At 42.9% G+C, this 14,079-nt stretch overlaps 1 protein-coding gene across 5 annotated transcripts in view; it reads right to left on the reverse strand.

Annotated features, from left to right (window-relative positions):
• The window catches only part of LOC115215017, a 32,166-nt gene extending 18,618 nt beyond the window's left edge, over positions 1-13,548 (reverse strand). For 2 of the 5 annotated variants that reach the window (XM_036505477.1, XM_029784138.2), the window contains exons 1-3: positions 12,715-13,544; positions 7,417-7,595; positions 4,965-5,046 (exon numbers count right to left, since the gene is read on the reverse strand). In XM_036505477.1, the coding sequence (XP_036361370.1) occupies positions 4,965-5,046; positions 7,417-7,595; positions 12,715-13,333 (880 nt within the window). In that variant the 5' untranslated portion in view covers positions 13,334-13,544. Of the gene's footprint in view, positions 1-4,964; positions 5,047-7,416; positions 7,596-12,714 lie in introns of all 5 variants that reach the window. The other 3 variants (XM_036505479.1, XM_036505480.1, XM_036505478.1) reach the window with 2 other exon arrangements.
• Positions 13,549-14,079: the final 531 nt, after the last annotated feature.

Below are 14,079 nucleotides of genomic sequence, written 5' to 3' on the forward strand. Positions count from 1 at the left end.
TTTTCCATGCTAGCATGGGTTGGACGGTTCAACTGGGGTCTGGGGAGCCCGAAGGCTGCACCAGGCCAGTCAGATCTGGCAGTGTTTCTACAGCTGGATGCCCTTCCTAACGCCAACCACTCCGAGAGTGTAGTGGGTGATTTTATGTGCCACCGACACAGGTGCCAGACGAGGCTGGCGAACGGCCACGCTCGGATGGTGTTTTTATGTGCCACCGACACAGGTGCCAGACGAGGCTGGCAGACGGCCACGCTCGGATGGTGTTTTTATGTGCCACCGACACAGGTGCCAGATGAGGCTGGCGGACGGCCACGATCGGATGGTGTTTGTTACATCCCCAAAGCACGGGGGCCAGTCTATGTGGTACTGGCTACGGCCACGTTCGGATGATTTTCTTGTGTGCCACCGGCACTGGTACCACAAAGATACAAATTCCATTTATGTTCATCTATTTTGATCTGTTTTGATTTGATTTGATTTGATTTGATTTGATTTTCACTTGCCTCAACAGGTCTTCACAAGTGTCACAAGAAGGAAGGTATGCATAGGTGGACTGTCTACGTCGCCGGGTCTTCGGATGGTGTCTTTATGTGCCACCGACACAGGTGCCAGATGTGGCTGGCGAACGGCCACGATCGGATGGTTTTCTTGTGTGCCACGGTACTGGAACCACAAAGATACAAATTCCATTGATGTTCATCTATTTTGATTTGGTTTGATTTTCACTTGCCTCAACAGGTCTTCACAAGTGTCACGCGTGTCACACACTTGCCTCAACAGGTCTCCACAAGTGTCACACACTTGCCTCTGCCTCAACAGGTCTTCACAAGTGTCACACACTTGCCTCTGCCTCAACAGGTCTTCACAAGTGTCATAAGAGGGAAGGTAAGCACAGGTGGACTGACTACGTCGCCGGGTCTTTGGATGGTGGTGGTGTTTTTATGTGCCACCGACACAGGTGCCAGGTGAGGCTGGCGAACGGCCACGATCAGATGGTGTTTGTTGTGCCCACAGCACGGAGGCCAGTCGACGGCCACGTTCGGATGGTTTTCTTGTGTGCCACCGGTACTGGAACCACAAAGATACAAATTCCATTGATATTCATCTATTTTGATTTGGTTTGATTTTCACTTGCCTCAACAGGTCTTCACAAGGGTCACACACTTGCCTCAACAGGTCTCCACAAGTGTCACACACTTGCCTCTGCCTCAACAGGTCTTCACAAGTGTCACACACTTGCCTCAACAGGTCTTCACAAGTGTCATAAGAGGGAAGGTATGCACAGGTGGACTGACTACGTCGCCGGGTCTTCGGATGGTGTCTTTATGTGCCACCGGCACAGGTGCCAGATGAGGCTGGCGAACGGCCACGATCGGATGGTGTGTGTTGTGCCCACAGCACGGAGGCCAGTCGATGCGGTACTGGTTACGGCCACGTTTGGGTGGTTTTCTTGTGTGCCACCGGCACTGGTACCACGAAGAATACAATTCCACTGATGTTCATCTATTTTGATTTGTTTTGATTTGATTTGATTTTCACTTGCCTCAACAGGTCTTCATAAGTGTCACAAGAAGGAAGGTATGCACAGGACTGACTACGTCCCCGGTCGGGGCCACGGGTTATGGCCTGACTAGTCTTGCCGGGTCTTCTCATGCACAGCATACTTCCATAGGTCTCGGTCTCTAGACATTTCCTTAGTGAGACCTAAAGTTCGAAGGTCGTGCTTCACCACCTCGTCCCAGGTTTTCCTGGGTCTACCTCTTCCACAGGTTCCCTCCACTGCTAGGGTGTAGCACTTTTGCACACAACTATCTTCAGCCTTTCTTGTCACATGACCATACCAGCGCAGCCGTCTCTCTTGCACGCCACAACTGACGCTTCTTAGGTTCAACTTTTCTCTCAAGGAACTTACACTCTGACGATTATGAACACTGACATTACACATCCATCGGAGCATACTGGCTTCATTTCTTGCGAGCTTACGCATATCCTCAGCAGTCACGGCCCATGTTTCACTACCATGTAGCATGGCTGTACGTACACATGCATCATACAGTCTGCTTTTACTCTGAGCGAGAGGCCTTTTGTCACCAGCAGGGGTAAGAGCTCTCTAAACTTTGCCCAGGCTATTCTTACTCTAGCAGTTACACTTTCAGCACACCCACCCCCGCTACTGACTTGGTCTCCTAGGTAGCGGAAGCTATCAACTACTTCTAGTTTGTCTCCCTGGAACGTGGCAGAAGTTGGTCTCTGCATATTTCCAGTGTTTATTGCTCCTGAGCATTTGCCACAGACAAAAAACTATTTTCCTAGTTAGCCTTCCTTTGACATTGCTGCACCTCTTATGTGTCCATAGCTTACACTTGGTGCATCTTATAGAGTTTCTACCTACACCTTTTTTACAGATCGAGCAGGGCCATCTACCTGAAGGCGTTTGTGATTGATCTACCTTCCTACTTATTAGAACTTTGGTTTTGGCTAGGTTGATTCTAAGGCCCTTCGATTCTAATCCTTGTTTCCACACCTGAAACTTCTCCTCCAGTTCTGATAGTGACTCAGCAATTAGAGCAAGGTCATCAGCATAGAGGAGCTCCCAGGGGCAACCTGTCTTGAATTCCTCCGTTATTGCCTGGAGGACTATGATAAATAGGAGGGGACTGAGGACTGAACCTTGGTGGACCCCAACCTCTACCCGGAATTCTTCACTGTACTCGTTGCCAACCCTCACCTTACTAGCAGCGTCTCTGTACATGGCTTGAACAGCTCTCACCAACCATTCTTCTATCCCTAGTTTCCTCATTGACCACCAGATAAGGGACCGGGGGACCCTGTCAAAGGCTTTCTCCAAGTCAACAAAAGCCAGGTACAAGGGCTTATCTTTGGCTAGGTATTTCTCCTGCAGCTGTCTTACCAGGAATATAGCATCAGTAGTACTTTTCCCTGGCACGAACCCAAACTGCATATCATCTAAGGTAACTCTCTCTCTAATTAGTTGGGCTACAACCCTCTCCGTAACCTTCATTACCTGATCCAGCAGCTTGATGCCCCTGTAGTTATTTGTCTCTAGGGCGTCGCCTTTACCTTTGTAGCAGTTGACTATTATGCTGCTACACCAGTCATTGGGTATGACCCCCTCGTGTATCACCTGGTTAACTATACGGGTGACTAAGCTATAGCCGACACCACCAGATATTTTGAGCATCTCTGCAGTAATTCTGATGGGCCTGGGGCTTTCCCTGTTTTCATGCTTCTAATTGCCTTATCTACTAAGGAACTGTTAACTCGGATTGCTGGTCCTCTGTTGAGTCGACATTCGGCAGACTCTCTTTATCCCATTCATTTTCCTCATTCAGCAACCTTTCATAGTGGCGTCTCCAAGCTTCTCTCTTTGCATCCTCATTTAACGCAAGTGAACCATCCTCCATGCGAACACATTTCTCTCCTACCACGTCACGATTCTCTCTCACACACTGTCTTGCAACACGAAATACCTCAAGTCTTTCATCCTCACGACGCAGGACATTGGCAAATTTTTCCTTATCTGCCTCCCCTCGGCTAGATAGACCTGTCTCCTGGCTTCCCTTCTGGCAGACTGATACACTTCCCTGCTACCACCGTTCTTCCAGGCCTTCCAAGCCTGTTTCTTTTGTCTAATAGCCTGTCAACAATATTGTTCCACCACCACGTTATTTTGGGTCTTAAGGGGACTTTGCACCAGCCACAGATCTGGTCAGCGGCTTTCAGCAGGTTGTCCCTCAGAAGCGTCCAGTTGTCTTCTACCCCATGCGTAGCTATACTCCCTTCCATTTCGTCTAAGGCTTCAAATAACATATCTCTAAATCTCTGTCCATTCGCAGGGTCTTTAAGCTTCCAGACCATATTCATATAGGTAATGTTCATGAATATAAATAAAGATCAAAAGATGAATGGAATGAATTGAAAGGACACAAAAATGACAACAGAAACCTAAAATGCAGTCACATGAAGTTACGGCATAACGAATGCAGCTGATAATTAAACACCAAACGAACATTGAAGACTGAACCAGTTTCAAATGAACAGCAATGAAGACCATAACATACCAAATAACCATAAAATATTTTTATACAGTTCACTACATTATATGTTTTGTTTTGGGGTATTAAACCTTTTGTTACCAACCTGGCTGAAGCCACCTCTGGCTCTCTAGTACAAATGTCTGGTTTTCAAAAGTTTTGAATTAAAATCTTCCACCAAACCTGAGTCACAATTTATGTTCCTATCACTAGCTGAATATCCAATTTTTCATGCTTGCATGGATCAGACAGAATTTATTGCAGTAGATTTTCTTTCCCCGGGTGCCTTCCCTGTCACCAACCTTCTGCTGTTTCCAAAGGCATGAGTTTGGTAAGCCTGAAAACATTTAATTAATTGTGATGATGTTTCTATATATATGCAAAGATGCCTGCCCTAATGGTTTGGGTGTTGCATTCAATTATAGGATTGTAGTTTCAATTCCTGGACAAGCTGGTATGTTGTGCTCTTGAGCAAAACACTTCATTCTATGTTGCCCCAGTCCACTCAGCTGTAAAATGAGCTAAAGTAATAACTGAGAAGCTAACCCTGTGGTGGACCAGTGTGATGTCAATGGAAGGGGGTATTGTGATTTCAGTCATATGTACCCAGGGGCATGTAAAAAGCACCAAGCACACTCTGTTAAGGGGCTGGCATTAGGAAGGGCATCCAGCTATAGAAACCATGTCACAACAGACAGTTGGGGTCTAGACAGCTCCCTGCTAACCAGTTTCATGTCAAACCATCCAACCCATGCCAGCATGGACAACAGAAGTTAAGTGATGTTGATGATGATGATGATGTACCCCATGGAAACTGGGTTAAAATCTGGCCTTTTGAATCCTAGGGCTCATAAAAGACTTTAAGTTTCAGATGGGCTGATATTTAAAAGGGTTAAACAAGCAACATACCTAAATCCATTGCTATCCAGTTATTTGTTTGAAGGCCTTCAATACGTAAAGGTGGATCATAACGAGACCTTTTTCTTTTATACTGAAATGGAAAAAAAAGAACAAAAAACAATCAGAAACATTAGAAAAGAAAAATATTTCCACCCTTCTTCGACTCCCTACATTCACCTTTACATCCATCTCTAACCATCTAAAAGCTCCCTCCTTTCACACAATGATGAAATTACCTCCCTACCCTTCCGGATTATTTGTCTGTATTCTCTCAGGTATCTCTCACCTTGTATCTTGAGGGGACACTGTGACACTTACTCACTACCACCATTGTCTTCTTTCCAGCCATCCCCACCCACACTTACATAATACAGGGTAACCATATATGACCTCTACAGCAAGACACCTGTTCCTGTCCTTCTGTCATACTTTAGTTTTTCAACCCCTGGCATAAAGCCACTTTCCTCTTTAATACAACCCTACTCAGTAAACAGTCTTTTCTTTGCCCTGCCAATTACGTGACAACCTCATTAATGCTGGTGCCATAAAAAAAAAAGCACCCAGTACACACTGTAAAGTGGCTGGCATTAAGAAGGGCATCCATTTGTAGAAATCATGCCATAACAGAGATTCAGTGTGATACAGAGTGTGAGAAGGCTGGTCCTTTGAAATACAGGTACAACAGAAACAGGAAGAAAGGGTGAGAGAAAATTGTGGTGAAAGAATACAGCAGGGTCCACCACCACACCCCTGCCGGAGCCTTGTATAGGTTTAGGTGCTTTCGTTCAGTAAACGCTCACCACACCCGGTCTGGGAATCGAAACCGCGATCCTATGGCCATAAGTCCACTGCCCTAACTACTGAGCCATTGCAACTCCATACACACATATATATATATATATATATTATATATATATATATATATATACACATACATACATACATACATGCATATATATATATATATATATATATATATATATATATATATATATAATGGGAAAGTTTACGAAAATAAACAAAAGATGAAGGCAGGTGGAGTACAAACAAACAAATGTATTAGTATGGCCCTCAGGAATAGAAATAGAAAAAGTCTTTTACGTTTCGAGCCTACGCTCTTCAACAGAAAGATACACAGAAAAAAACAAGGAGAGAAAAAAATGCCTGTAGGAGCTGTTTTCCATTTTTTTTTCTTGTTGTTTACGTATTTAACTCATTTGTTTATGTATTTCATGTTGTTTGAATCATTGGTGACATCCTGTACCCATATATGCATGTATATATATATGTGTGTGCGTGCGTGTGTGTGTATATATACAATATAATATTTATAATTTAATATGTATGTGTGTGTGTGTATGTATGTATTTATCTACATATACATATATATATAGTATATACATTATGTATATATATCTGGATGTATATGTATACACACACGCACACACATATATAATGAATCCCAGTAACAGGGTAAACGCAATCAACCGGTAACATTTCACTCCTAACCAAAACAGACTGAGATGCTGCCACGCTGCCATCTGTTGGAAGTCACACTTCACCAATTGTGTTAAATTAGAAAAGGTCAGAGGTTATCAGTCTGGCATTTAACCAGTGCCAGACGCTTGTCAACTGAACTAAGCTTGGATAACAAATCCTTCACACACACACACACACATACACAGACACACCCATCATGCATATTATCCATTGCTTACAGCCAGAGAGAGAGGACAGTAAACCTCCAGATCTAATATGTAATTACATTTATTTCATGTTGTCCTTTGCGAAGATTCTGATGATGAAAAGAGGCCAAATCTATGATGTGTTGGGGTTCCAAAGCCATCAAATAGTTAATGCCGAGGAAAAAAATGGTAAAAGTCATTGGCCTTTCTTCGCCCGTTTATCTTTTACTACCAGTATCGCTTGGCGTTGCTCAGGTTAGTTCCGACCCTTTAGAATTAGAATTTTTGAAAAGTGAAAATTTTGCATTATGTAGCTTGTTATTCTCTTTAAGTGAACATTTTTCTGGTTGAAATACACCTACAATAGACTCTACACGGCCGGCGTGTCCCCAACTTTCTGTCACTGCCGACCTGCCTTTAGACGAGTGCCCTCGCCATCGCTGTCGTCATGTGCTTCAGCAGCTTCGCTCGCTCGTCTGCCGGTATCCGCCACTGATCTGTTCGTTTGTCTTTTTTCAATTGAACGTTCGGTTTCCGCCTGCGCCAACGTGGGATTTTTTCTTTTCCTTTCCACTTTCTCATGCCTTCCTCGCTGTCGACCCTCAGCCTCGTCTTCATTTTCTTTTCACAGCCGTGGACCTGGAGGGCAGGCTAGTCGTTGCTTCCCAGTCCACCACAGGCGACGCGGCGTCACCGAAAGAGAATGTTAAAGGGTTAAGCCTCAGCAAGACCACGGTCAAACAAGTGAAACAAAGTGAGAAAAGTAAAGGACTTACCAGCCATTTCATGAGCTCAGCCATGGCCTTAATATGTCTTGGAGATATTCCACTGACCAATACAAGATAGTCCACATAGTTGATATCAGCAGGAACACTGATTACGCACAAGTCCCTGGCATTCTCTTCTTTCAAAACTGTGGCAAGTTCATCAAGGTCAAAGACACCAGTTTTCCCTCCTGTCAATTAAATAAAAGAAATATTAGATAAATGACTAGATGAATGTGGCCATGCTGGGGCACTGCTTTTAAGTATCTGGTAAAACAGATCAACCCCAGTACTTATGCTATCAATCTCTTTTGCTGAACTGCTAAATTACAGAAACATGGACACTCGTTGTCAAGTATGGTGGTGGTCATGGACAGATGGATGGACAGGGACACCACACGGGGACACACACACATGTATACAGGGTGTTCGGGCTAAAAAATCACAGTCTGCAAAAAAAGGGAAAGAAAAAACAATATTCCATCCAAAAATAATTGTATTTTAAAAGATTAAAAAATATCAACCAGATTATGGTTGGGAGATAGCAGTTTACTCCAAGTAGCCATGGTCAGCTTCTGCCATGGACTCAAGATGGCTCTGGAACCTGGCAAATATATTTGTCCATGTGTCCCTGGGAAGATCTTGGAACACATACTTGATCTTGGCCACCAGCTTGGCTTTGGTATGACAGGTAGAGCAGTTGATGCCTTTCTCAGCCATGCCCACCACATGGGAACACATGGGATTACAACCAGTGGAATTAAGAGACCAGAAAGGATAGAGCAGATCCACTTCAGTCAGATCCTACTGACTGACAAAGTTGTCGTGCAAGTTTTTAGGGTTCGGGTTACGTAGATGCGTAGGGACCTTTGTATTTAAGTAGTACCGTTAAGGGACCTCTGTATTTAAGCAGTACCGACCCCTGCTCAAAAGGACATATTTACATATAGTTAAATATAAAATACACACAAGACCTGTTGAGGCAAGTGAAAATCAAATCAAATCAAATCAAATCAAACCAAATCAAAATAGATGAACATCAATGGAATTTGTATCCTTGTGGTACCAGTGTCGGTGGCACATAAGAAAACCATCCGAACGTGACCGTAGCCAGTACCGCATCGACTGGCCTCCGTGCTGAGGGCACGTAACAAACACCATCCGAGCGTGGCCGTTCGCCAGCCTCGTCTGGCACCTGTGTCGGTGGCACATAAGAAAACACCATCCGAGCGAGGCCGTCTGCCAGCCTCGTCTGGCACCTGTGTCGGTGGCACATAAAAAACACCATCCGAGCATGGCCGTCTGCCAGCCTCGTCTGGCACCTGTGTTGGTGGCACATAAAATCACCCACTACACTCTCGGAGTGGTTGGCGTTAGGAAGGGCATCCAGCTGTAGAAACACTGCCAGATCTGACTGGCCTGGTGCAGCCTTCGGGCTTGCCAGACCCCAGTTGAACCGTCCAATCCATGCTAGCATGGAAAGCGGACGTTAAACGATGATGATGATGATGATATATATATATATATTGAGGGGACGCAACTTTGCTGCACACTTCTCATAAACATTTCATCCACGATTTGTGAGTTGTTTAACTCCAGATAAACAGTGATAGCGAGAAGGACAGGCGTTCATAGACGTCCCATCAATGTATAACCGTTTCACCTTTCATTCAGACAGACACTATCTAGGATCACATTATCTTTATTTAGATGATAGTGCAGAATTTGAGGGAGATTTAGCTCCTCTATCTTGCAAGTCAGGAAAACGCCGTAGAGACTCCATCAAAAAGCTAGCAGAAGCGACAGAATGTATGACTAAAATACTTCACAGTATTTACTCTGTCCTTCTACATTCCGGGTTCAAATACTGCTAAGATTAATTACACTGGCCGTTCATTTTTGCCTGATCGAAAGAAATACTGGGATGATGGGTTTTTTTTAATAGCAATGACATATGATACAAGGGAGACAATTCCGTTACGACTACGTAGCTTCTTAAATCGCTTCCCATTGAACAAACGAGGCAAAGTGTCTCGGCAATCTTTTATTCAGATCGGTGGTTCTCAACCATTTTTTTTTTACTTGTAGACGCCTTTGATTTCTATTTTATACAGATCGACCCCGCAGACATTCGATCATCATCATTTAACGCCCGTTTTCCCTTCTGGCATGGGTTGGACGGTTTGACAAGAGCTGGCTAGGCTCCCCGTCTATTTCGGCATGGTTTCTATGGCTTGATGCCCCTCCTAACACCAACCACTTCACAGAGTGTGCTGGGTGCTTTATACAGGGCATCGGCACTACAGCTCTTACGTGGCATTGGCAAGGGTGCTTTTTACGTGGCACCAGCCCCGCAATTTTATAAATATAATTGTTAAAATACTTTGTGTATTCTACAAATATAACCAATTTGTTGCACATGAATTTCACAACGAAATCTGACATGGACCCCTAGAAGTCATATGGACCCCTAGAAGTCATATGGACCCCTAGAAGTCATATGGACCCCTAGAAGTCATATGGACCCTAGTTGAGACCCAGTGGTTTAAACTGACTGCATATATATCTATGTTTGTGTGTCTTTGTGGCCGTCTTTGTTCCCTACCACCACTTGACAACTGGTGTTGGTGTGTTTACATCCCTGTAATATAACAGTTCAGCAAAAAAGACTAATAGAATAAGTACGTGGCTTAAGAAATAAGTTCTGGGGTCGATTTGCTTGACTAAAACCCTTCAAGGCAGTGCCCCAGCATGGCTACAGTCACATGACTGAAAGAAGTAAAAGAGTAAAAAAATAAAGAATACAGATATATTATAATATTCATATTATAAAGGATATTAAACGATGATGATGATGAGATGAAGAGGAAAGAGATGGGATGGTGAGTCAGAGAGAAATGCAATTTTCATTTGTATTATTCTGTCTATTTCTGATGCTGGCATGGGTTGGGCAGTCTGAGAGAAGGTGGCAACCCAGACAGCTACAACAGGCTCTCAGGTTCCATTTGTCTGTTTGGGCATGGTTTCTATTGTTAGATGCTCCTCCTAATGCCAACCACTCCACAAAGTGTACTGAGTGTTTTTTACATGGCACCAGCATGGGCGCTTTGTATGTAGAACCAGTTACTGGTATATACATATATATATATATGTATCATCATCGTATAATGTCTGCTTTCCATGCTGGCATGGGTTGGACGGTTTGATGAGGACTGGCATGTTGGAAGGCTGCACCAGGCTCCAATCTGATGTGGCAGAGTTTCTACAGCTGGATGCCCTTCCTAATGCCAACCACTCCAAGAGTGTAGTGGGTGCTTTTTTACATGCCATTGGCACGAGGGCCAGTCAGGTGGTACTGGCACTGACCATGCTCGAATGGTGCTTTTTACATGCCACTGGCACATCCAACAGAGCATACTGGCTTCATTTCTTGCAAGCTTACGCATGTCCTCAACAATCACAGCCTATGTTTCACTGCCGTGTAGCATGGCTGTTTGCACACATGCGTCATACAGTCTACCTTTCACCCTGAGTGAGAGGCAGCAGAGGTAGGAGCTCTCTGAACTTTATCCAGGCTATTCTTATTCTAGTAGCTATGCTCTCAAAGTATCCACTCCCGCTATTATTATTATGGTCAGGTTCCAACCCAGGCTGCTGCAACAAATTCCACCCACAACACTTCTTGGTCAATCCTCAATGCTTCAAGGTCCAGGATACATTCCAGGCCAATGTCTGCCATCAAGACTAATTTGGATACTTCCAGTTCAGGGTGGCACAGGCAGTGACCAGACAGTTGCAGCCGTCTTTGCTTGACCTTCTGGCTAAATCTCAGCAGGTCTCCATAAAGGCAATTCAGTTGTTGTATGTTACAGCCATTCATAACATCCTGGTGTAGCATCCATTTAGCCTGTTTGACCATTTCTTTGTTGGTGTCCATGTTTCGCTGCCAACCAAAGCACTGATTCTACAGTTGCAATGAAGAGCTTGATCCTGATTGGGCAGTTTGGAGTTTCAGACCTTTTTTAGTTTGTGAAAACTCTGCTTGCGAAGACCTGTTGAGGCAGGTAAAATCGAAATTGAACCAAATTCGGTGACTGGCACCCATGCCAACCTCCCTTCACTGAACACTAAACTCTGCTTGCGAAGACCTGTTGGGGCAAGTGAAACTGAAATTGAACAAATTCGATGACTGGCACCCATGCCACTGGAGTGCTAACAGCTCCATCCAAGCAGGATCACTGCCAGAGCAGCTGTCTGGCACGTAAAGAGCACCATTTTCGAGCGTGGGCGTTGCCAGTATCACCAAACTGGCCTGCATGCCAGTGGCACTTTAAAAGCACCCACTACACTCTTGGAGTGGTTGGCGTTAAGAAGGGCATCCAGCTGTAGAAACTCTGCCAGATCAGATTGGAGCCTGGCGCAGCCATCTGTTTCACCAGTCCTCAGTCAAATCGTCCTACCCATGCTAGCATGGAAAGCGGATGTTAAACGATAATGATGATGATGATAGGCTGTCCATGCTGAAGCTTTCCTGGTCTTGATGTCTGCTTCCAAACTGCTCACCCAACCACCTAGGTTCTTGAAGTCTTCAGTAACATTCAATTCTTCAAGCAGTACTTGAAGCAGTGTTGTCATCCAAAAGCTAAAACAATTCAAAGCACATTGTGACCAGTGATGTATAACAACATCTGACAGCCAGGTTGATACCATGATACTGTAATCAGGCCCAACTATTTTATCTGTTTTATGTTCAACCGGCTAGATCCAGCCTCTCACACATACCCTACCATGTCATTCTAAAAATAAGCAATCACATCATTGAAATCTCAAAGCTGTGAAATAATGAATGGTTAATTAAAAAAAACAATTTGAGTGAGAGAATAGGTATTAGACTTAAAAGATAAGTACTGGGGTTGCTTTGTTCAATTAAAACCCTTCAAGACAGTGTTGCTGCAGCATGGCCACAGCCCGATGACTGAAATAAGTAAAAGATAAAAGATATTAGAAACAGAAGCAAAACGTCCTTTGAATAACGTAAAAACGGAAAGATACAATTTTAGTATCTCATAATACGGGATGTTCATGTCAGGAACGCTTTCGATGTTTTTGTTTGTTTCGTGTTTTATTTTTGTTTTGGGAGGGAAGGGTTTCTTACAATTTACGCAACATTTATCATTGAGTCTAAGAAAGAGAAGAACTATCTTCAAACAAAAGATGGTTTAAACAAGATGAAATGTAGAATTATGGCTAATAATTAATTAAGAAGCTGAAACTTTAATTAAAGAGTAATTAAAGAAAGCAAAACATTACTTTTCAATTCAATCGGTGGCACATATTGCGGGATTTCGAATTCTTCGATTTCTGTATCATCAGCCATAAATCCAGAATCCAGAAAATCTTCAATGTCGGAATCTTCGGATTCTTCCGAACTCTCCGAATCTGATTCCGATTCAAATCTGATCACATTGGAATCAGAAAGTCTTTTGGCCTCGGAACTGACATTTTCTGAAACTCTAACATTATTCTCGTCTAATTCTTCGTTGGTGAAAACTTTGAAATCGCCTTTGATGTTTTGCAAAAGCGATTGTATTTCTGGATCATCGTCGAATTCCTTAAAGGAATCGTTGTAATCATCAGAACCGTCATTTGTCGAAGAAGAAGACGAAGAATAGTAACAGCTTTGACATCGATTTAATAAAGTCCTTTGAGGAATCGGAATAAAGGATTCACAAAAGAGGAAAGGAGAAACCTTGACATGACTTCGACTAAATAAACGATTATAATTTGCAAACGGAAAAGTTTTATACGTTGACTGGAGTCGGGATATCCGAAGAAAAGACAAGATATTACAGCTAAGAGGTGTAATATTCACAAAATGTCTTGTCTGGTTGAACAGCCGCGATAGTTTAATAAGGTTCATCATCGACATGGTAATTAAATCTGCAAAACAAACACGAGAACCGCATGCGAAAGGACGAAGGTTTTCTGACTGTCGTGAAACACTTCAGATTGTACATCAGTTTGTTTGTTTGTTTTAAGTATTTCTGATATTCATGACTAATTGATCCTGCTTTTTAAAGAGGATACGAAGTCACAAATACGTTAAATGCGTTTCTTAAAATAAAATTATAATTAACGCGACAATTAGCACTAAACAAGGGAGACAACTATCAAAATATCATTTGTCTCCCTTGGCATTACGTCTTTTAAGCTGTTTCTCCAAGATTCAATCAAATATCAAATTCTGTAAAATTCTATTCTGTATTTAAGAGACGAAGAATTATGTACATTATTTACATTATTTACATTTGACAGATATTTGTCCTCATCTTGTTTGTTGTTAAAACAATGTTTCGGCTGATATATCCTCCAGCCTTCATCAGGTGTCTTGAGGAAATTTCGAACCTGGGTTCTCATTCCAAAGGTATTTTCCGATGTTGTTGTTGTTATTATTATTATTATTATTATTATTATTATTTTTTCAGGTCACTACCTGGAATCGAACTCGGAATCTTGGGGTTAGTAACCCACGCTCTTAACCACTACGCCATATGTCGTGAGCATATAATAATAATAATAACAATAATAATAATAATAATAATAATAATGATAATAATAATAATAACGATAATAATAATAACATCGAAAATACCTAAGGAATGAGAACCCAGGTTC

The sequence above is a fragment of the Octopus sinensis genome, linkage group LG8 (assembly GCF_006345805.1).
Source record: "Octopus sinensis linkage group LG8, ASM634580v1, whole genome shotgun sequence".
In the NCBI taxonomy this organism is placed as follows: domain Eukaryota; kingdom Metazoa; phylum Mollusca; class Cephalopoda; order Octopoda; family Octopodidae; genus Octopus; species Octopus sinensis.